We start from the raw sequence: 21,684 nt of genomic DNA on the forward strand, positions 1-21,684 counted from the left end.
GCAGTTATGCCAGGATGGATGAATCAAGTTGCTGCTGTTCACTGCTTGGAACATGACATTTTTTGCTGCAAATCGAGTCATGACAGCTTAAAATTGGGTCTTTTTTGCTGGACATGTTTTCTTTGACTTTTGAACTGCTGATGTGGCATAAACAGCAATCTTGAATGTTTGGGACTGTCAAATTCATTTCCAACAGGTTCTTTTTGCTTTTACAATATTTGTGAGAGCAAACAAAGCTTTTTTTGTTATACCAAAGATCAATTAGGCTTTGCTACGCATGATAGATGACTAATACTGGCTGCTGTTATGCAGCACCAAAATTAGGCTTTAGCAGGAGATTCAGATAGTAGGAAAGTGGGTGAAAGCTGTCTTGAATCACCTCCCAACCTCACATGATTATTCTTTGATTGATTGTACATTAAGGCATGTTTGCCCACATCACCAACTTAGTTGGCCCTAGTCCTTGTTCACAAACATCCATTGGCTTAAAGCTTGTAACTGTTTAATTTTGACCTGGGCTCACACAAATGACATAGTTATGTTTTTCTGTGATTTCACCTCAATCTAACTGACAAATTCTCTTGGTCACCTTGTCTCTATCTTAGGGTTAGTGTTTTTCTCAAGTGAACTACTCCGAAACCCTAGGTAGTGATGAGGTTAGTGAGAATGAATGCTCTATGTTGGTCACATTATATCCTTGACACTGCGTTTTCCCTTGGGCACATATCTCCACTTTAAAAAAACATCATATGGATCAAGAGGCCACTCTTGAACCAGAAATGCTAGTAGATGGTAATCATCATGGAGGTGATCATCTAAAGAATCTGTATCATCTTTGTTATGTGGAGAATTTGTATCATCTCTGCTAACTGTCTGGGATATTTAAAGAAAGATGAATGGACAAGACATGCATGGACAAAGGACAAGCATTGTGCAAGAACGTTCGCAAGGGTCTCATGCTTGACTTGCAAAATCACATACAATGTTAACAAATTCCTATATTTTTCCACAACAGAGGTGAGACCTGCTGTGAAACCTTATAAGTGAGGAAATGGATTGGACTTGCTGTTTCTAAATGTAAATAGAATGTCAAATCTTGATGACCTAGGCTCCTCAAATTCAAGTGAGACCAATCCTTGGGCTTGTAGTGTACATGTTGGTGACCTATACCTCGTATACGCCCATATTACTGCTGTAATCTATGATTAGAGGATCATTTCTGCCTTTGTGTTCTCTTCTTGAGTTTTACGTTTAGGACCTAGTGTTTTATATTTCATATCTCAGCCATCTCTCGATGACTGGGTGAGATAAAGTCAAGAGTACTTTGATCTAGAGTGCAATGAGTTTCTTGGTGGGGCGTGGCTGAAAGTGCATTGTGCAGTCATGAATCCAAGATAGAGGCCTTTCTATAAAATTTTTACAACAATTGCTTTGGAAATCTGATCAAGTCCTAGTCTCTGCTATCACATTTGACCACTAAGTAGCAGAAAACAGCAAGAAACTCTTCTTACAGAGGCAGAAATAAGAAGAAAATACTGAAATCTGGTCAATACAATGCACAAAGTATATGTATGCAAGTATCCTAGACCCAACAATCACTTTGGAAATCTGATCTTGTCCTAGTCTCTGCTATCACATTTGACCACTAAGTAGCAGAAAACAGCAAGAAACTCTTCTTACAGAGGCAGAAAAGAGAAGAGAATACTGAAATCTGGTCAATACACTGCACAAAGTATATGTATGCAAGTATCCTAGACCCAACTTCCAACTATATTTGCTGGATACAGCTATGTCTGCTTAGACTAGGCAGACCGTACTGTCTTTCTCTGATCATTGAACACGAGAGGCATTACTCATGAGAGTGAAATTTAAGGACTATGTCATGATCATTATTTGAAAAGATGAATGTAAGATAAATTGTTACTTAGGAGGTTACCAAAAAAACTTGGATGTGATTGGGATTAACATTTGATGGACACACTGATATCTATGTTCTGTGGTTCCTGGTTGATGCAGGTGGCCAGCATTTTTGTTCCCTTGATTGTTTCAGTGGCGTTTATAACATGGGTCTCCTGGTATGCTGTTTGTCCCTCCAAAATTGACACCTTCAATTTTGCACACCTTATATGGATTATATAGTATGAAAACTGCATATGCAGGTACTTGTCTGGAAAGCTTGGGTTGTATTCCCCGACATGGATTCCAGTGGGGGCCAATCATTTTGTATTTTCTCTTATGTTCTCCATCTCAGTTTTGGTCATTGCTTGCCCATGTGCACTGGGGCTAGCCACACCAACTGCTGTTATGGTTGCAACAGGAGTAGGAGCCATTCAAGGGGTTCTTATCAAAGGTGGAGATGCACTAGAATGTGCACAGAGAGTCCAATGTATTGTTTTTGATAAAACAGGGACACTTACTAAAGGAAAACCATGTGTGATGAGTATCAAAAGGTTCTCCAGCAGGAAGCTGATTGATTTTCTCGAGCTAGCTGCATCTGCAGAGGTATTTCAATATTTTCTATAGATGGTGTTAAACCAGCCATGCAGCTCTGTGGATGTCCTTGTGATTTTTTCCACCTGATTGAGATTCGAATAGAAAGGCACTTTGCTCAGCATCAGCACCAACACTCTTCCTGAAGATAGAACTTGCATTACACTGTTCTGTTTATCTTGTGTTGCATCTTGGCATCCACAGCTTTCTCTATAGGTTTTAAATGATAGGCAAACTTGGCTGCAAACTTTCTTTTACTTTTTGATCTTTTGTCTTTTCTGCCCTTATGTTTTTGCTTTCGTCCCTGTGTGCAGTATGATTTCTTTGGTTTCTGTTGTGCCTCCTAAGAGTACTTCACAAAGCTGCAGTAGACTGAAATTCAAGGACCTCAGGCTTCTTCGCCTCCTAATTGTACCCTCCTGAAGCATGCCTTTATTGTCAGGTTGTCTCTTGTATTGTGCGTGACAGTGTGAGAGAAGGTTAATATTTTTACTATCCTATTTGAATTTCCTGTGCATATGCCATATGATGACATTATGACTTGGTACTACAATCAGTGTTCACAATTAGGGGTTTTCCTCTATTATTACCATTATGCCTGAGCCTTCCATTTGCATCCTGGGTGCTTGTGTGTACAGTTGGGGCCTTATCTGCACAGGTTGAGCCAGTAACTCGTGACTGCTGTAAGAGCCTGCAGGAGTTTAGGAGAGTGCCCAGTCATACTCAGACCCGCTCCCACTGCCCTTGATTCTGCCTGCCGGATCTGTTCTAGGATTTGTATTGTCATTGGAGCTGTACGAGAGCTGAAGAAATTAGCCAGTAATTGTGAGATCAACCTAGGCAAAATATTTTGTAGCTTAACAGTCAATTGTATTTACTATAGATGATTGATGACCACCCACATTTTGGAATCTTGATTGTACTATTTGTAAAGAAACGCTCTACCATAGGCGACACAAAAACAATCGTACGACAAATGTACAAACTGATAAAGAAACACAGTTAGGGTTAGGGTGACTCAGAGATAGTGAACATAGTGAATAACAAAGAATGAATATTGAATAGAATACAATGCTCAGTGCAGCAAACACACTATGCAGTGAAGAATATTGACTCCCGAACTCCCCCATCTCGAGGACCGGGGTAGAGAGTATGAGCTAGAGAGTGTTGTACTCTGATGGATCTCGAAACACAGCAAGGCAGCCTTCATATGAGTCTAGCAGCAGCAAATGCAGTAGAGATGTGTTGGATCAATGTGAGACAGGCTGAAGATTAGGTAGAATCAGCAAATGCAGGTGTAGGTGGTGACATGGTGGCAGTACAGAGGCTGTACACAGCAAAACACACAGATATGCAGCAACTTTCCTGAACTAGGGCAGAAGTGTGGTGAAAATGCAGCAGTTTGCTGATGTTTGTAGTAGGGCGATAGTAGTTCTAGGTAGGGTGGCAGCTTTTGAAGGCTGTAGACTAATAAACACAGGCTGGTGGATCCTTTGGCAACAATTGCAAGTTGGTGTAGGGGCTGGACAGGCTGAAACTCCTCTGAAAACAACAATAAGGATTGGATAGCAGGCGCCAAATGGTAGGTAGTAGTGAGATGGACAGCTTCAGTTGAGATATCCTCCACAAACGGGGTGTGGATATTAGAAAGAAAGCACTTGCAAGGTGCAAAAACGAGATTGAGGCTGGTTGGAGGGCAAAAGTTGTATTCAGGATGTGAAATTTTGAGACGCTTTAATCTCGTTGATAATATTTTATTAAGTTACTAATTAAATGTGCAAAGTTGTTTAGCACATGTGATGCACATGGCCTTTATCTCATGGTAACAGGCCAAGGACCTTGAGGATGCAGTGGGTGTCAGAGGCAAGAGTTGTGACAAGTTATGCCAATTGGGCTTTTGGTGGTCAGTTGGTATTAGTTTTGACCCTACAACAATTGTTTGGCCAATAAGTGTTAGTGGTGACACTAGTCGGAACTAGTATTACTTAATTAATTAATGCCAGTCTAAGGGTCTGCGGAGATTGGGGACCACTCTAGGTTGCAAATGGCCCAGCCAATTTAATTATGGATGTGCATGTTTAATTTGGCAAAAACATCAATGCAAAGAGAAAAATTATTTGGAGCTTGGTCTTAGCCATTTAGATCAGTTTTCAGCTAGGGGAGGGGAGAGAGAAGGATGCTGGTCCACTTTCTGATCAGAAAACAACAGATTACAACATCGTTAAAAGGCAGCCTATAGTAGGAGAAGGCCCATCAAGGGCTGATGACATCATCAGGTGGCTGATGATAGCAATTTTGGTGCTTCCAAGCTACAGGCGACTGCTCCTCTTGCTGGTTGAAACAGACAACAGACAGATTGGAGGGTTTCTCTGCAAGAAATCTTTGAACTTTCTCTCTTTGGCATTCTCTCACCTCTTTCACTCCATTCTTAGAAGATCTCAACTTATCTCAGCCATTTAGAGCAGATCTCAGTCTAATTTGGGGGCAGTAGAGGGAATGTTGTTGTAAACCCTAAATTTTTGTAGAAATTGGGACTTAGCAGCCACCTCGGGACCTGTGCCATCAGTGGAAGGCATTGTATACCAAATTCAACGTTTGAAATTTGTGGAATTATGAGAGAATTTAGATGCCATCTCGTCCATTGTGAATTTGATGTAGCATTTGGCCTTTTGGGACCCAATTAGAGCAACTCTTGGGTGAAATTCAAGGGACAATTTGCTCAATTTGTGTGCTGATTGCATCTACGAGGGGCTTTTGGATCAGCTGAGGAGATTGTGGAATCTCAACTTGTAATCAATTCATTAGCAATTGAAGATAAAGAAATATAGAAAGGGGCATCGATATTTGGGTCAATAGGGTGTCCATTGTCCAAGAATTTCAAGGTAAAATGTGCATATGTAGTTTATGCTTATTTACTGATTGCTGTAATTAAGTGCTTGATCGGGAATTACCTCTCTATCCGAGTAGGGAGGTTGGTTGCACGGTCCCATTGCCAGGATATCATCAACTTCCTTGAATTGGTTAGCTCAAGGTACGTGATTAAATGTCAAAAGCTTTGCTCTAGTGTTGAAATTGTATTTAGCTCAGGATTACAACAAGAATGTCTTTAGATAGTGAGATGGGATCAAGCAAGGATGATGCCTCTCAGTTTGAAAATTCACAAAGTGTTGGGGAAAATGCAATGCTTGATCTTGAATAAGCCATGCGATATGGACAACAAGCTAAGAGTGAGGGAATTGGATAAGAGGTGGGTCTTTCTATGTCTCTAGAAGATGATGGCCAGCAAGGGAAAGAGGAATTTGATGATCAATTTAAAGATCACAGCTGAGGACAATAGCTGAAATATTTGTGTAGTTGGCAAATGATCCTCAGCTCATGTGTTTTTTGAACCCCTTAAAGGAGGGCAGCAAAGGCAAGAAGATGAAATTGTTTTCAAGACCTTCGGGACAGCAAGATACACCAAAGAAAGAGCCAATGCACTAGCATGATGTTTCAAATGTGGATAGTGAGCATAAGCAAATGATGCTAGTGTAGCAATGGATGCATATGCAAGGCCAACTTGAAAGTGCCAATTTAATGATTTTTGGACAACATGGCATGCATGCAATGATGGGGTAGAAGAGTACATTGGTAGTGGTACTAGTTTCCATGCTATGGTGGGTCAAGGACCGCATATGGGGATGTATGGCATAACTTCTTATGGTATGCAACAACCAATGCATGGTATGCAAGATCTAATGTATCCGAGTATGGTTAATAAGATGCATAATTCCATGTATAGCAATGTTGGCATGATGCTGGGGCACAAAGTGGCAAGTCTGGCAATGCATATATGTAGCCCATTGTATTTGGGACTCATGGTATTAATGTTGGTCATGCAAATGCTTTGTATAGTGTTAGTCATGAGGAAAATGCAGCTATTAATGCATGCAATGTATGGAAAAACATATCTTCGTATGGTTGGCAGTATACAAATTCCCATGTAGAGTCACATTACAATGGTCCAAAGTATGCAAATAAGAATGTTTCCTAATGCATGTGGTGCTCCTAGCATGTCAGGTACAGATTAGGGGCTAGTCAACTAGATGTTATATTGCATATTAGTTAAGCTAGAATTGCAGAAATGTGAAAGTATAAAAGCATTGCAATGCTGAAGAGGAAAAAAGTGTTGAGAAATCCTTCACCCTTTGCCCATAGTTATGGGTTTTCTGCATTTTGTGTTTTGCGTTTAGGGTTTGTAGCTCCAAAAAGGAGCACCACCCTAGACTGACAGTGCCTATTTATAGGTCACTCTCTCATTCATTCGTTACGGTTGATTCTTCAGTCCGTCACTCCCACTCTCTCTTCGTTAGTCTTCTGATACACTCTCTCTTCCATCATCTCTCTCTTTCCTCTCCTACCACCATTACCACACTCTCTTGGCGCCAGCCTTTATCTCTAGTTGGTTGCATTTATGGTGGTAATGTGCTCCTCTTTAGTTGGTGTTCATCCTCCATTGTTGGCGACATCTTGTATGCTTTTGGAGTCCACACTCTCTTGGCGTCAGCATCCACCCTATCTAGCATCATCCTCCATCCTTCTAGCGGCTTCACCTTCTTGTGTTTGATTGCCAGGGAGGTTTGTCACCATTTGGCGGCTCTCCAGTAGGCGTCACCTTCATTAGTGGCAGTTGCACCTTGCGTTTGGTTCCTGGCTGCTTCCCACCCTTTTGACGTCACTCCATAGCTAGTGTTTCACTCCCAGAGGTTGTCTTCATTTGCGTCTTCAGCATCTGGCTCATCCTCACCACCTGGCGCCACTTCCAGCAGTTGGCGTCACCTCATTAGACTTGCGTTTGCAAAGAGGCTTCATTGGTTGTCTCCTTGCTCATAGGTTCCACTCTTCATCCTTGCATTTGCAGATTTAGAGGCTTCTCACCCTTCGTCGGCAGTCTCCCTACTCTAGGCGACACCTTCTCATCATGCGTTTGTAGACTCAGAGGCTTCTTGGGTAGTCTTCTTGCACTCGAGAACTTCCTTTGTGCTACGACACCCTTGTATCAGATTCATCTCATCAGCGTGATTTATCTTTTATGATCTTTTGTGTTACTTTTATCTCTCAGTGTTTGCTGTATATATTGTGTTTTTCCTTGCAAACCCTACTATCTCTTTGGTCACTTAGTCATTTTGACATGGTATTAGAGCCGGAGGTACTCAGGGATCCACAAAGATCCTCCTCATTAGAGAAGACAAAGATTGGTGGTAGGTTCAGCATCAACATTTGATTTCTCTATTTGGCGTCTCCATCGAGAGATTGCCCTTCTACTAGGTGCTACTACTGCGGCATGAACAGTCATCCCACCGAAGACTACCGACTTCGACCTTTGCTCCCCAACCCCCCCGGAGTATATGCATCTCCCACCTGGCACTTCGTGTGCCACCTCTCCTTTTTGGGCCATGGAGATCTTTTAGCATTGGCTATCAGAGTATTATGCTCAAGGCAATAAGCCGCGACCGACGCGCACTAAGTCCTTTTGAGCACACAAAGGCTCTAGAACCTTATGAGGCGATACGCCATCCTGGAGACTACCCGGTTGCCACTTGGCATCAATACACATGCAAACTGAGAAAATGTTTTTGGGGCTTGGTCTCAGCCATTTGAATAAGTTTTCAGCTACAGGACGAGAGCAAGAAGGCTGCTGGTCCATTTTCTGAGCAGAAAACAGCAGATTACAGTAGGTGACTGTCATTTGGAGACATCAATAGGCAGCCCACAGCAGTAGAAGGCCTATCAGGGGCTGGTGAAAGCAACTTTGGTGCTTTTAGGCTGCAGACGACTGATTTTCTTGCTGGTTGGAACAAGCAGCAAGTAGATTGGAGGGTTTCTCTACGAGAAATATCTGAATTTTCTCTCATTGTGGCAATCTCTCACCTCCTTTAGTCAATTCTCAAAAGATCTCAGCTTATCTCAGCAATTTGGAGCAGATCTCAGCCTAATTTGGTGGACAATAGAGGGACTTCTACTGTAAACCCTAAATTTTTACAAAAATTAGAGTTTTTCAGCCACCTCAAGACCTATGTCATCAATAGAAGGCATTGTACACTGAATTCAGCATCTAAAATTTGTGGAATTATCAAGGAATTCAGATGCTAGCCCATCCATTCTGAATTTGGAGCAGCATTTGGCCTTTTGGGGTCCAATTAATTTGCCCAATTTGTGTGCTGATTGCATCTATAGCAAGGGGCTTTTGGTTCAACCAAGGAGATTGTGGAATCTCGACTTGTAGTCTTTCCATTAGCAATTGAAGATAAAGAAATACCAAAAGGGGCACTAGTTTTGTAGCCAATAGGGTGTCCCGTATCCAAGAATTTAAGGTAAAATGTGCATTTTCGGTTTATGTTTATTTAGTGATTGCTGTAATTAAGTGCTTGATCAAGACACCCTATTTGAGAAGGAAGGCTGGTTTCAACATGACTATTTATAGAAAGATTTGGACCTTCCAAATTAGGGTTTGTGCTCATTACAGGACAGAGACACTCTCTAAGAATGCATTTCTCTTTAATAAAAGAGTTAATTCATTAATTGATTAAGTTTTGGGGCTATTTTAATGAAGCTAATGCATTTTTAGCTCAATACTACCTCTTAGGTTAAAATAGGAACCAAAAAGGGATTGTAGTAGCCCAAGCCCAAATTTTCGTTTCTTTACCCCAAGGCATTCCACCGCAAAGCAACAAAGGGATCGGGTAAAGGGTACACATGAGTTGTCTAATGATCTACTAAGACTAGAGAGGCGATGGTAATCTTATCAAGGGAGCCCAATTGATCACCCTAGAGAGGCTAAGGCATCGAATAAAGGGTGCTTGTTGACTGTTGGGTGGCCTCCATGGACCTATAAAGACGGATGGAATCATAGTGCACTTTATCTTTTTACAGGTGCAACTATATGACATTTTGTAATTATTTTTTTTGTTTTTTTTTTTCTTGGGTTAAAGAAAAAACAGAAGTGAATGTTCAAAATTGAATAAAAGCTATTTAAGAAAAGCTGAAATGCTTGAAAGCTTTTAGGCTTTTTAAGTTTGTAAACTACAAAAGCTTTAAAAAGCTTAAAGGAAATCTTTGAATGTTAGGAAGCCTTAAGCCTATATAAAGGGGGGAGAGTCAAGTAGTATGGGCCATTCTCTTCATTATGAAATTCATCTCTTATTAGAGAAGAGAGGAAGGTCATACACAAGCATGTGGAGATGCGTACGTCAGTTTCTTCATCATCTCGTTTGCAAGCTAAAAGGTTAGATTCAAATCTTCGTCATTTGTTCTTTTTAGGATTAGTTTAAACAATTTTGTCCTTCGTCTATTTAGATTATTAAGGTTAGATTCAAATTTTCTTCATTTGTTCTTTTTAGGATTAGTAAATAGTAGTGAAACGAAAATGAAAGAAAACAATCTTTTGAACGTATGGTAAAAACGAAAGCGTAACGCACTTTCGAATGTACTAAAAAATAAAAGAAAACGTAAAACTTCAACAAACCGGATATTTTGAATGGACGGGAGAATGACACATTCTTCCATAATTATTTAATTACGAAGAGATTTGTGTCAACTCTTTGGCATGCTATATAGCATGTTTTCTCATTTCATTTAGTTTTTTTAAAAAAGTTCTTGAAGTATTGTTATTGTTATTGTTATTAAAAAAAAAAAGTTCTTGTAAAAAGAAAACTATGGCTTTTAGAAAAACATCACTAAAACCGTTTGTTGCAACTTGGTATAACAGAGAAAAATTCGAATCATCTTGGGCGATATATTGTGAAACCATCATTGGAAAACTAATAATGTGCGCATCCTATGGTCTAGTCACAATGCAGCATCATGCTGTCAACTTGCAAAAGAACGATCCATCTATAAAGGAAATACAAGTTACAACGGCTTTGTTAAGCACTATTCTCATCCTTACATGCCAACAACACAGAGTCAATATGATGATAACTAAATACCGACCATGTCTTGCGAAGAAAGAGAGAAACAAATACGTGGTGTCACTCTTACCAGACTACACAAAATAAATTCTCAATGCAAAGCCGTTACAGCTTCAACTATTGAGCATCATTGATACATCTCTCTCAGTGTGTAAAACTACAAGAGTGATTGTGAATGAAACCTTGGACTATCGATCTATTCTCTATAATCCTCTAGTCTCTTGGAATGATGGATTGCTTTCACAGCCATATACTAGAATTGACTTGACTACATGTGATATTGCGGATGTGTTTTCTTTCAACATGCTACATAATCCACTGATCCAAAAATACACGGTTATAGCAAAACATTCACATCCAAGGACAGGGCTTTGCATCCTCAATAGACAATCCATCAAAAGGATTATAGAGCTCCATTGTGAAAGCTCTCTATTCGACTCGATGCTCTAAGCAGATCACGAGAATGAAAGATACTTTCTTCGCGAAGAATTGAAGAAAATCAGTTATTTATTGCTAATACCTTGTCTCAACAGCTTGTAGATATTGTCACCTGTTGTTGGGAATCCTGTCCTTACTGTCACATGCAATAAATGATGCTAGCAACCTAGATGCTGTTGATTGTAGTTTAGGGGCCCTCAAGAGCTCTTTCCTACTGGAAAATGGAGGAAAAACAGTCCCAAATAGCTCCAATAGCTCCCTATGATTCACAATAGTAGAATGGTGACGTTTTTTTCCTTCTTCAGTCTCCCACTAGCCTTCGTGGGCAAGTTTGCCAAATGGCAGTCTTCTCGAATGGTTTTTCCAGCATTACCCATAATTAAATATTAGTTTTTAGTCTTTAAATACTGAAAATTAATCTAATAATTACCTTGGTGCTCAGAAAAATAATTTGATTGATCAATAATTAGATTGGCTAGGCAACTTCCATTGCCAAGTGTCTCTACGCTATCTTTGACCATTAGATTGGTGTTAGGTACCATTAAACGCCACTTCTCTAGTATTATCAACTAACACTTGTGGCCAAATGAATGATCTAGGCCAACAATTGGCACTAGATACTACCAAGTACTTGTGCAACATAACTTATAGCAACATTTTCCTTGAAATCTTGTGATTTGCTCGGGTCCCGGGCTTGTCTAACATTTACTAAACCATGCGATTAAAAATTAATCCACATGTTAAGTGAGGTTTCAAAAATACATTTCCTTATGATAGCCCTCCCCCTTAAAATCCTTACAATCATCCTCAATTGCACTGCCAGATGCATCAAAAGCAAAATAGTAGACTAGAATTTCCACAAGGCATCATAGTTAACACAACATTGTGCATTGCTACTCAACCATTTTATATGCCTAACAGATGCTGAAAATTACCAGCCAACATAACATAATATAAGACTCACAAAGCATCTCAAAAACATTGCCAGATTATCATTAACATGTCTATTTCTCATGAGCTCAATTCATCTGGTAAAACCAAACCATAGCATAGCATAAACCATGGCTAAAACATCAATGGCATCATTACATATGCTGCTGTCCACAAAATCAGCTGAATACCATTGAATATTAATGATCATACACTAAAAACAAGCATTCGTTAATTAGTCCTCCTCGATGATCATTAATCAATGTAAATGTACAGCTTCAGAGGTGCAGTGAAAATCATACCCATCTACACACCAAACATAGTGACTAGTACACTGAATAGTGATCTCTTGGCAAACATACTGTCAGCTACAATACCTTGAATGCATGCTAAATACATATGAGATCCACTACATCTAGAGCTGTCCATCATTGAGGAGTGGAGGTGCTAGCTTCCTCACGAGCATCAGGTTATACTCTGGACCCTTGCTTTATTGAATTTGATTGAGTCGGCTATAATTGGAAAGCATCAAGGTAAATTTGCAACAACTAAGGATGGTCTACCAAGTCATCCTCCTCCATCCATTTGGCATCCATTGGTGAATAATTGTAAAAGTTCACCAAGTACCTTTTGAAAATCTTACCCCTGATCTTTCACACTTTTTGGCCAAAATCTGCTCTAATTTTTAGCTTTATTTTCAGATTTACTCTTTTTCTCAGCCTTGGTCTCAGTGACATGTGGTTTGACATCACTATCTTGGAACCTTGCATCCTTTCCATGAAGCAACGTGTTGGCTGTAGTAGTAGTTTCTATAAGCTGAGACATGCTGGAAACAATGGACTTAATGCAAAAATCCTGAATACCTTTTGGAAAATTACAAATATACTTCTCCATTTGCTCATGGAGGGATACTGTGTGATAAGAAGTAACTTGTAGCAATGCATCCCAACACTTCTCATTACACTGATCCAAGATCTTGCAATCTTTGGAATTCAACTGATTTCAAGCTGTCATAATGTCTACTTCAAAGGTATTTATCAACCAATGTGAAGCAAATATTTGCTTGAACTGGACCCAAGTGGTAGGTGACTTCCCTTGAATAAGAAGTGTAGACCACCAGTGCAATGCATTTTCCTTAAAAAATGTGGCTTACTTTCGTATCTTAGATGCCTTTGTGAAGTTGCCTCTAGAGTAGGTTGCATTAAATTGCTGAATAAAAACGAGTGCTTTCAGCCTATCTTGTGCACCACTAAAAGGTTCAAACTTCACATAAGGAGGATTTGATTCATTAGTGTGTGGTGTGTGCAATGCCATGTGGTGTGTGATATTGAAAGGTGAATGGTGTGAAAGGTAATGGTGCGGTAGTGGAAGAAGTGGATGGGATGGGTGGGTTTTGAAAGGAATATACATTAATTTGATTTTGATTAATGGATGAAATTGAAATGAATATGAACTTGCTGAATACAATGAAAAGAAACACCATTCTCATTTTGACTTTGAGAAGCAAAATAAAAAGAAGGAAAGGAAGAAAAGTTACCATGATTTTTCTTATAATCACCCCTTCTTGTATTAACATACATGAGTGAAACTTCAATGGGAGATTTACTATGATCAACATATGGCACTCTACCTTTAGCTTGATCTTTACCAAAATGTTGCAAAGGCAGTGAAGCAAAAGAAATAGAAAAAGGGACAAAAGTAGGAACTTTTGCACCTTATACCGAAGTAGGGGAGAGGTGAAAATAAGCAAGGTACTCCCAATCTCTCTCTCTCTCCAAGAGGGCGGCCCATCCCTAATAAAGTACTCGAGGGCCTTGCAACACTTGACGAGAAAGAATCAAGTATAACTTCTTCATGTAGCTTTTGTTTCAAGGCTTGTTGACGTAGCTCATCTCCAACATAGTCGAAAGGATCTCTGATCGTGTCGGAACCTTAGGGAGTTGGTAGTGGATGCCACTCCAGCTTGGATCTCGATATAGGCTACTTTGGGGGACTGAGTAGCATGGAAGTGTATGATGTCATCTTCCCTTTTGTAGTTTCCGCTTTTGAGGAGAGCTTTTAAATCAAGGGCCTAGGTTTTTTAAGTGAGTACTTAGCTTTGATATTATGTAAAGAAATCCTCTACCACAAAAAACATAAAAACAATCGTACGACAAACACATAGACTGATAAAGAAACACAGTTAGGGTTAGGGAAACTCAAAGACAATGAATATAGTGAATAATGAAGAATGAATACTAAATAGAATACAATGCTCAATGCAAAAAACACACTATGCAGTGAGAATACTGACTCCCAAACTCCCATGTCTCAAGGAGAATATGAGTTGGAGATTGTTGTACATTGACGGACCCCAAAACACAGCAAGGCAGCTTGCGTATGAGTCTTGCAGTAGCAAACACATCAGAGATGTGTTGGATCAGTGTTAGACAGGCTGAAGATAGGGTAGAATCAGCAAACACAGATGTAGATGATGATGTGGCAGTGGTATAGAGGCTGTACACAGCAAAATGGAAATCTGCAGCAACTTTCTCAAGGCAGGGCAGATGCAGATTGGTGAAGATGCAGCAGTTTGCTGATGTTTGCAGCAGGGTGACAACAGTTCCAGGCAGGCCAGCAGCTTTTGAAGGCTGTAGACTGATAAACGCAGACTGGTAGACCCCTTTGGCAGTAGTTGCCAGCTGGCGTAGGGGCTGGACAGGCTGAAACTCCTCCGAAAACAGCAAAAAGGGTTGGACGGTAGGTGCCAGATGGTAGGTAGCAATGGTGGACAGCTCTGGTTGGGATATCCTCTGCGAACGGGGTGTGGACAGCAGAGAGGAAGCATGTGCAAGCTGCAAAAACGAGATTGAGGCTGGAGGGAGGGCAACATGTCTGTTTGTAGAAAGTTTGGGTCCTCCCAATCAGGGTTTGTGCGTATGGGACACATATACTCTCTAGGAACATATTTCTTCTTAATGAAAGGGTTAATTAATTAATCAATTGAATTTTGGGGTTGCTTCAATAAAGCTAATGCATTTTTTGCTCAACATTCTTTCTTGCAAACATTGAGCTGAAACTATCTAATAGAAGGGAGAATTGGGGTGATGTTGAGAAACTTTATATTCTCTCTTCTATTTGGAATCGTTCAGATTCTCTCTCTCAAATGCTAAAGTAAATGATGGTATTGTAGATCAAAGGATCATAAATCATAAAGCCACATTTTGGAGGTAGAAGCATCTACTGGGGACTCCTTATGCTCACCCTCCTTTTATCTTCCTCTTTGAAGAAGACACATGTTTTTGGCCACTTCACTGTAAAGTCTCTTAGAGGAGTGGGGTCTTGCTCTGATTATCCCTTTTTCTCTTTAGGGATGATGAAGGTGATGTTGAGGCAAGTTTGGTTGATGGAAACTCTTGAAGTTGCCTTGCTTGCAAAGCTCAAATGCCTTTGTGAATTCAATAATTCTTGAATCTTCATGAACCTCACTTTCTTTAATCAATCATATCAAAATAAAACCTTTGAATTACTAAATTATGGAGACATGTCATAGTTGTCAGGTACGAAAGGTACGATACAGTATGGTACAATAAAATACGGTATTAAATGGTATCTTATGACTTTATAAGGTACGACATGATATTAGTAAGATTTAAAAAAAAAAAACTTAATTTAAAAAAAAACCCATAATTCATTAAATGATAGAACACATGTTTAAAATGGAAATAGCCATTTTTTAACAAACTACGATGAATACATGAGGGGGTCCTCACGGTCACATACACTACATGGAACATGCAATATAACTAGAGTCTAGTACATACATGTACGATGGATCATAGTGGCATATGGATACAATGATAGTATATATAAAAAAGAGAGAAACCTATGAATCTATGATGAGATGTCACTATCATCATCATAAGAACCATCTAAGTGCTTATCAAGAGAGTTTGAAGATGACTCCTCGGCATCGAATGATGAGACACTCTTATACTCATCCTTATTGATGAGGTACCATCATTATCAAATGATGGCTCTCTAGACCCTGGTTGTGTAGGCAAAAAGGGGATGCCATTGTGACGCGCGAGATGGGAGCTACTAGAGCCCTGCTTTACATATGTCTGCAAGCCACTCGAACCATCTCTCCTCGATATCGGAGGGCATTGAATGACCGTGCCTCTGCTACCACCTACTCGAACTTCTCACCCATGAATACAACGACTACGAGTGTCACAAGTATTTGCTGCTATAAACTCTTGGAAGAGCGTCACTAGTATCACATTGACTTGGAAGAGTGTTGCTCATTAACTTGAATGTATCTATATTCACCTATACAATGCACATAAGATTGTAAATGCTAAAGTCTAAATTGTAAAGTATAAACTTTAAAGTTTAAAATAAAAAGTTTTAAACTTCATGGTTAAGTATTTATCTACTTTGGATTATCCATGCTCATCATAACCCTCATGATACGTAAGCTAGTGTGGCAATAGACTAGCCGCTCTAATTGTCGTGTGCTAAGCCGATTGTGAATCTTTGTATGAATGAGAGAATAGGCATTCTAGTTCCTCTTACATGCACCCGAAGAGCAATCCTGAGCAAGGACTCTCATGGCTAAGGGATAAAGGGTCTTCAATATGTATCCAAAGTTTTTCTACTAAAATAGAGGCTTCACAAGTGACTCTCTCCTCCAACAAGTGGGAGAAGCAAAAGCCATATGCCCTCTCTAATTTGCATACATCCTAGCTTCTCTAGCACTGTGTTGTGGTTATCCACAAGGACCACATGAGTCAAATAAGCAAGTTGGTTTAAACGGAGCTCTCTATTGTCCATGACTGCCGCTGACTTGTAGGCTAGATGCACTAGTGCTACAAAACCATGGATAGGCTTATGCATCCATGTCCTTATCCTCTCTGCTATCTCTAGAACATGTGCGTACCGCGTGTCTATGGTCATCGTGCAAGCATGTGTCTCCACCAATGCCACTCTATAGAAGTTAACGAGAAGGCTCATGGTGGACCCCTCGCAATCACTCATATGTAAAATCCTATAAAAGGGAGTCATGACAATGACAATGACATGGACTTTTTACCAAAATTGCTCATTGAGACAGAAGTGCTCAGTATGCAAAGCGGGTTGAAGAAGGCTTCTTTAACTCGAGTGTGCTATGCTTGCGATACATTGCAAGCACCATCCTCTTCATTTACTTTGAAGAAGGTGACAATTGATGTGGTTTTATGCACCACCCTCTTCATCCACTTGAGCTTCCCAATGTCCTCCATGAGCAAGTTCAAACAATGACTTGCACATGGAGTCTAGAAAATTGTAGGGAACTCAGCCTCAAACAAATGGTCCATGTGCTGACGATTCCATGCATTCTCGGTAACAACTTGCACCACATTCGAGATACCCACCTACAGCCACAAAGTACAACACTTAGAGAGAGAAAGAGAGAGTTGAGCCTTGAAAGATTCAACTTTTAGGAATTAAGAGAGATAGAGGCTTGGGGGAAAGAGAGAATCGAGATAGATATTAGAAAGAATAGGGCGATAGATAATTATGAATAATGAAAGAAAAAAAATTAAAAGACAATGTATACCTCAATGATAGCTTGCCGAATGTGGCGATTGATAAAGGAGCCCATTGTTTTCCTCCCTCTCTTGCCGGTGTCTACGGCCCATAAAAAGTAAGTACCGAGTGGACATGAGATGAGTATGTTGAGGATATCCCATTTCTTATGATTACTCCGTCCGTCGGTGAGAATGAAGCAACCATATTTTATCAATGCGGCCCAAATAGGATTAAGGACTCTCTCAATATTCTCCTTCTCTTCATCAATCTTTTTCGTCCTCATGTCATTGTATGTTACATTGGTTCATTCTTCACATGGACCCACATTGGCAATGGCTTTTACCATCTTCTTCCATTGCTCTTGCTTTAGGACATTGAATGCAAGATTACACTCAATCACCGCGTGTGCAATTTCAATGTCCGCAAGTCATTACCTTTCTCTAAGAAAGGCAATGGATCCACACACATGACCAAGAGCTTGAGAGAGAGAGAAGATTGCCTCTCCAGTGCCGCATTAGCCTTCCTCTTTGTCTTTTGCCAGAGCCGGATGCGGATGTGGAGCCCTTGCCACCAATGGTGGAGGCCTCATGTGCATCAGTTGAAGATACGCCCACATTCGATGCATCCTCATTGGTAGGCATAGGTGTTGGTGCCAATATGCCACTTCCTCCCCCTCTAGTGGATCCCCCCCTCATCTTGGTGAGAATCTCGTCCGCAATATTTCAAGGGATTTTCTTGCATGGAGTAACTTGCCCCCCTTCTTGGAAAGATATTGTAGAAGTGGGCGGGTCGCACCATTTGTGTAGTGCTTCCTTCAATACTTGCACGTCCAGTGGTGGGAGTTAGACTTTTTTGTGTCCCTTTCCACATGGATGGCATGCAAATTGAAGGCCTCATGATTCTCATGAGTCATGATGCCGATGGAGAGGGAGAGTCATGAGTGAGTGAGAGGCCCAAGGGATAGTGAGAGGCTTGAGCCTTGAGCCTTGAGCCGTGAAAGAGAGGGAGAGTGAGAGGCTTGAAAGTTAGAGAGAGAGGGGGTGGAAGTTCGAGAGAGAGGGGTAGGAATTGGGATAGGCTTAAATCTTGATAGATAGATAGCTTGCTAGATAGATAGATAGAAACTTAGAGAGTGAGAGGGGGTGGAAGTTAGAGAGAGAGGGGGTGGAAGTTCGAGAGAGAGGGGTAGGAATTGGGATAGGCTTAAATCTTGATAGATAGATAGCTTGCTAGATAGATAGATAGAAACTTAGAGAGTGAGAGGCTTGAAAGTTAGAGTGAGAGGGGGTGGAAGTTAGAGAGAGAGGGGGTAGGAATTGGGATAGGCTTAAATCTTGATAGATAAATAGCTTGCTTGAGAGAGAGAGGCTGGAGCAATGAGAATGCTTGTTGATATGGTGTGGATGGAGGGGAGGAGCACCTTTTATAGACTAGAGAAGAGAGTAGAACAAGAGAGGGATCCAAAGTCGAAAAAGAGAGAAGGCTCAAGAGTGTGGAAAACGTCATCCAAGGCTAGAGCATGGGATCCAATGGCAATTGGCATCCAATGAGCATTGGGCATCTAATGGCAAGTGGCAATGGGCTGGCAAGTGTGCGGTGGGCAGAAAACAGGACAAAAACACAGGCATAAAGCACAGAATTGACTTTGACCGCTGGGACACAGAACACACCAGATGCGGTGGCCAAAAAGTAGCAGTATTTTTGTACAGAATTGTACGGAGTTGTACCATACCGTACAGATCATACAGAACAAACAGGTCTGTACTACATACGAGGGCAACTATGGGACAGGTTATCAGACCTCTCTAAGCTTTTTTAAATATCTGATTAACATTTCAGCCTCAGAGAACAGTATGGACAGATGTCTCTGTCATAGTTGGTGACATTGTGAGATTAACATATCGTCATCACATCTTGTTGACAGTCACTCGCCTGGATTCATGTATGATTCTCTGCAGTCACTCGTCTGGATTCATGTATGATTCTCTGGGTGTGATTTTGGTGATGAAACCTCCTTATCAGTATAGTGCAATTCTAAACAAAGTGAACACCATCTATTGCAGGCTGAAAGTGAACATCCTCTGGCAAAGGCAATTGTTGATTATATGAATGGTGTTTTGTCCTCTCAAGAAGAAAACAATTCTGATGCACAAAAAATAAAGAATACAGGTTGGCTGAGAAAAGTCTCCGAGTTTGAAAATATACCCGGCAAAGGAGTGCGATGTTTGGTGGACAATGCCAATCTCTTGGTAACACTCCACAAAGCTGAAGGAAAAGCCTCCCATCAGCTGATGAAACTTTAATGTCTGACTCTTTACAATGTTATATGCTGCAGGTAGGTAATCGGAAACTGTTACAGGACTTTGGAGTTGAAATTTCTCAGGATGCAGAACTCCATATGCTGGATGTTGAACAAAAAGCAAGGTCTGAAGTTCTTGTAGCAATTGATGGTCATTTGGAGGGTATATTTGGCGTAGCAGATCCTTTGAAGCTTGAAGCTCCTGTAGTTGTTCAAGGATTAAAAAGAATGGGAATATCTAGCATCATGGTTACCGGTGATAATCGGAGAACTGCACAAGCTATTGCAAAGGAGGTACATGTTAGCTGCCACCTATTTGCCTGGATCTTTAAGCAGTGTCTTTAAACATGCTGTTATTGGTATCTTAGGCAGTCATTTAGTCTTTAGGCAAGTGCTCATATTGCTCTTGTGCAGGCTGGAATTGGGGAAGTGATTGCTGAGGTTCTACCTCATGAAAAAGCAGAGGCAATTAGGAAATTGCAGAAAGATGGTCTTATTGTTGCAATGGTTGGGGATGGTATTAATGACTCACCTGCATTAGCAGTAGCAGACGTTGGTATTGCAATAGGAGCGGGCACAGATATTGCTGTTGAAGCTGCTGACTTTGTATTAATGAGGAACAATCTTGAAGGTGTGGTGACAGCCATTGACTTATCTCGGAAAACTTTCTCTCGCATCCGCTTGAATTACGTGTTTGCCATGGGCTACAACATCCTTGCTGTTCCTATTGCTGCTGGAGTTCTGTATCCTGCATTACGATTACAGTTGCCTCCTTGGGCAGCGGGGGCTGCAATGGCTGCCTCCTCTGTGAGTGTTGTTCTCTCTTCATTGTTGTTGAAAAGATATAGAAGACCTCAACTATTAGATTTGGTACAGATTAAAAGCCAATAAATCACAACATTGTGTAAAGTCTAAACAGCTGCAACTCCTCTCTAGAGTTGTGGGCCAACAAATAGCTCTTACTGGCAAAGAGAATGAGGGCATATGCCAAGCTAATGTGTAACATTGTTATCTATGTCACTTGGAAACAAGTTTGTGAAGGGGATCAATTCTTTTGTCATCAATGTACCATTATAGCCACATGGCGGATTTTAACCAATCTACCCAGATTCATTGAGACAATACTCCAGCAGCTTTTCAGAAGGTAAGAAGGGGGTCCTTAGTGTAGTCAGAGTGCTCAAGCCCTTACTCTTTGTATAGCTTGGGATGTTAATGCATGCCAATATGTCATTGGAGCAATTACCTTCTGCATGGGGTCTGCCTGGTTATAAGTGACCCCCAGTGTATGAGGGTTGTGTCAGGCGAGTGGTGAATAATTGCTTTAAGCAAGCAGGTGATTTGTTGTGTCATGGTGAACCACCATGTTATAGGCCGAAAAATCAAGGTTTGGTTTTCCTGCAATCAACATTATATGCAACGTTTGGATAATCACAACAAATTGTAAGTTCTCACAGGGTTAGTAGCCTGAAGCTTAATGCCTGAAGGTTCAAGTTTGTATAGATGGCTAGATCCTCCAATGTACTGAAGATTTTAGTGGATGAATTGGCATGATTTGCCTGCAATCTGATTTATGCATTGAAATTAACAAGATTTGTGTTGAAAGCCTCATGTTCTTATACTCTTGAATCAGCAGTGCGAACCATATGCTTTTTATTCTTCTTTTTCGGAAGACTTAGGTTCAAGGGAATTGAACATTAGATTGAAATCCTTAAAAGATTCAGAAGTTTGATTGAAGGCTGCTAGGGGTTATATCCTATTGGACTTGTCATGACCAACTACCAAGGCAGAAATTAGGAAAACTGGAAAACTATCTGGAATAAAGCACAGGGGCAAGTTCCCAATTCTGCAGCCTTGGGCTACCTTGACATGTCAATGCAATAGTAACATTAACATGCATTAATCAATTTATCCATAATTTTGGCCTTTTTCCTACGAGACCTATTAACAAACCTATTTACATTGCAACTATGGCAAGTTTGATCTTTCACTATTTAGAGCCACTCTAGAAATTATGAAGAATTTCTA

The 21,684-nt window shown here is 40.5% G+C and overlaps 1 protein-coding gene across 1 annotated transcript in view; it reads left to right on the top strand.

Annotated features, from left to right (window-relative positions):
• The window catches only part of RAN1 (copper-exporting ATPase / responsive-to-antagonist 1 / copper-transporting ATPase (RAN1)), a 90,308-nt gene extending 69,072 nt beyond the window's left edge, over window positions 1-21,236 (top strand). The window contains exons 5-9 of the mRNA XM_087688334.1: window positions 2,017-2,075; window positions 2,160-2,502; window positions 19,424-19,609; window positions 19,696-19,953; window positions 20,074-21,236. Of these exons, the coding sequence (XP_087544460.1) occupies window positions 2,017-2,075; window positions 2,160-2,502; window positions 19,424-19,609; window positions 19,696-19,953; window positions 20,074-20,550 (1,323 nt within the window). The 3' untranslated portion in view covers window positions 20,551-21,236. The remainder of the gene's footprint in view (window positions 1-2,016; window positions 2,076-2,159; window positions 2,503-19,423; window positions 19,610-19,695; window positions 19,954-20,073) is intronic.
• Window positions 21,237-21,684: the final 448 nt, after the last annotated feature.

Source organism: Lygodium microphyllum, chromosome 11, assembly GCF_053477565.2.
Source record: "Lygodium microphyllum isolate KBCC chromosome 11, Lygodium_microphyllum_v1.1.10, whole genome shotgun sequence".
Lineage (NCBI taxonomy): Eukaryota > Viridiplantae > Streptophyta > Polypodiopsida > Schizaeales > Lygodiaceae > Lygodium > Lygodium microphyllum.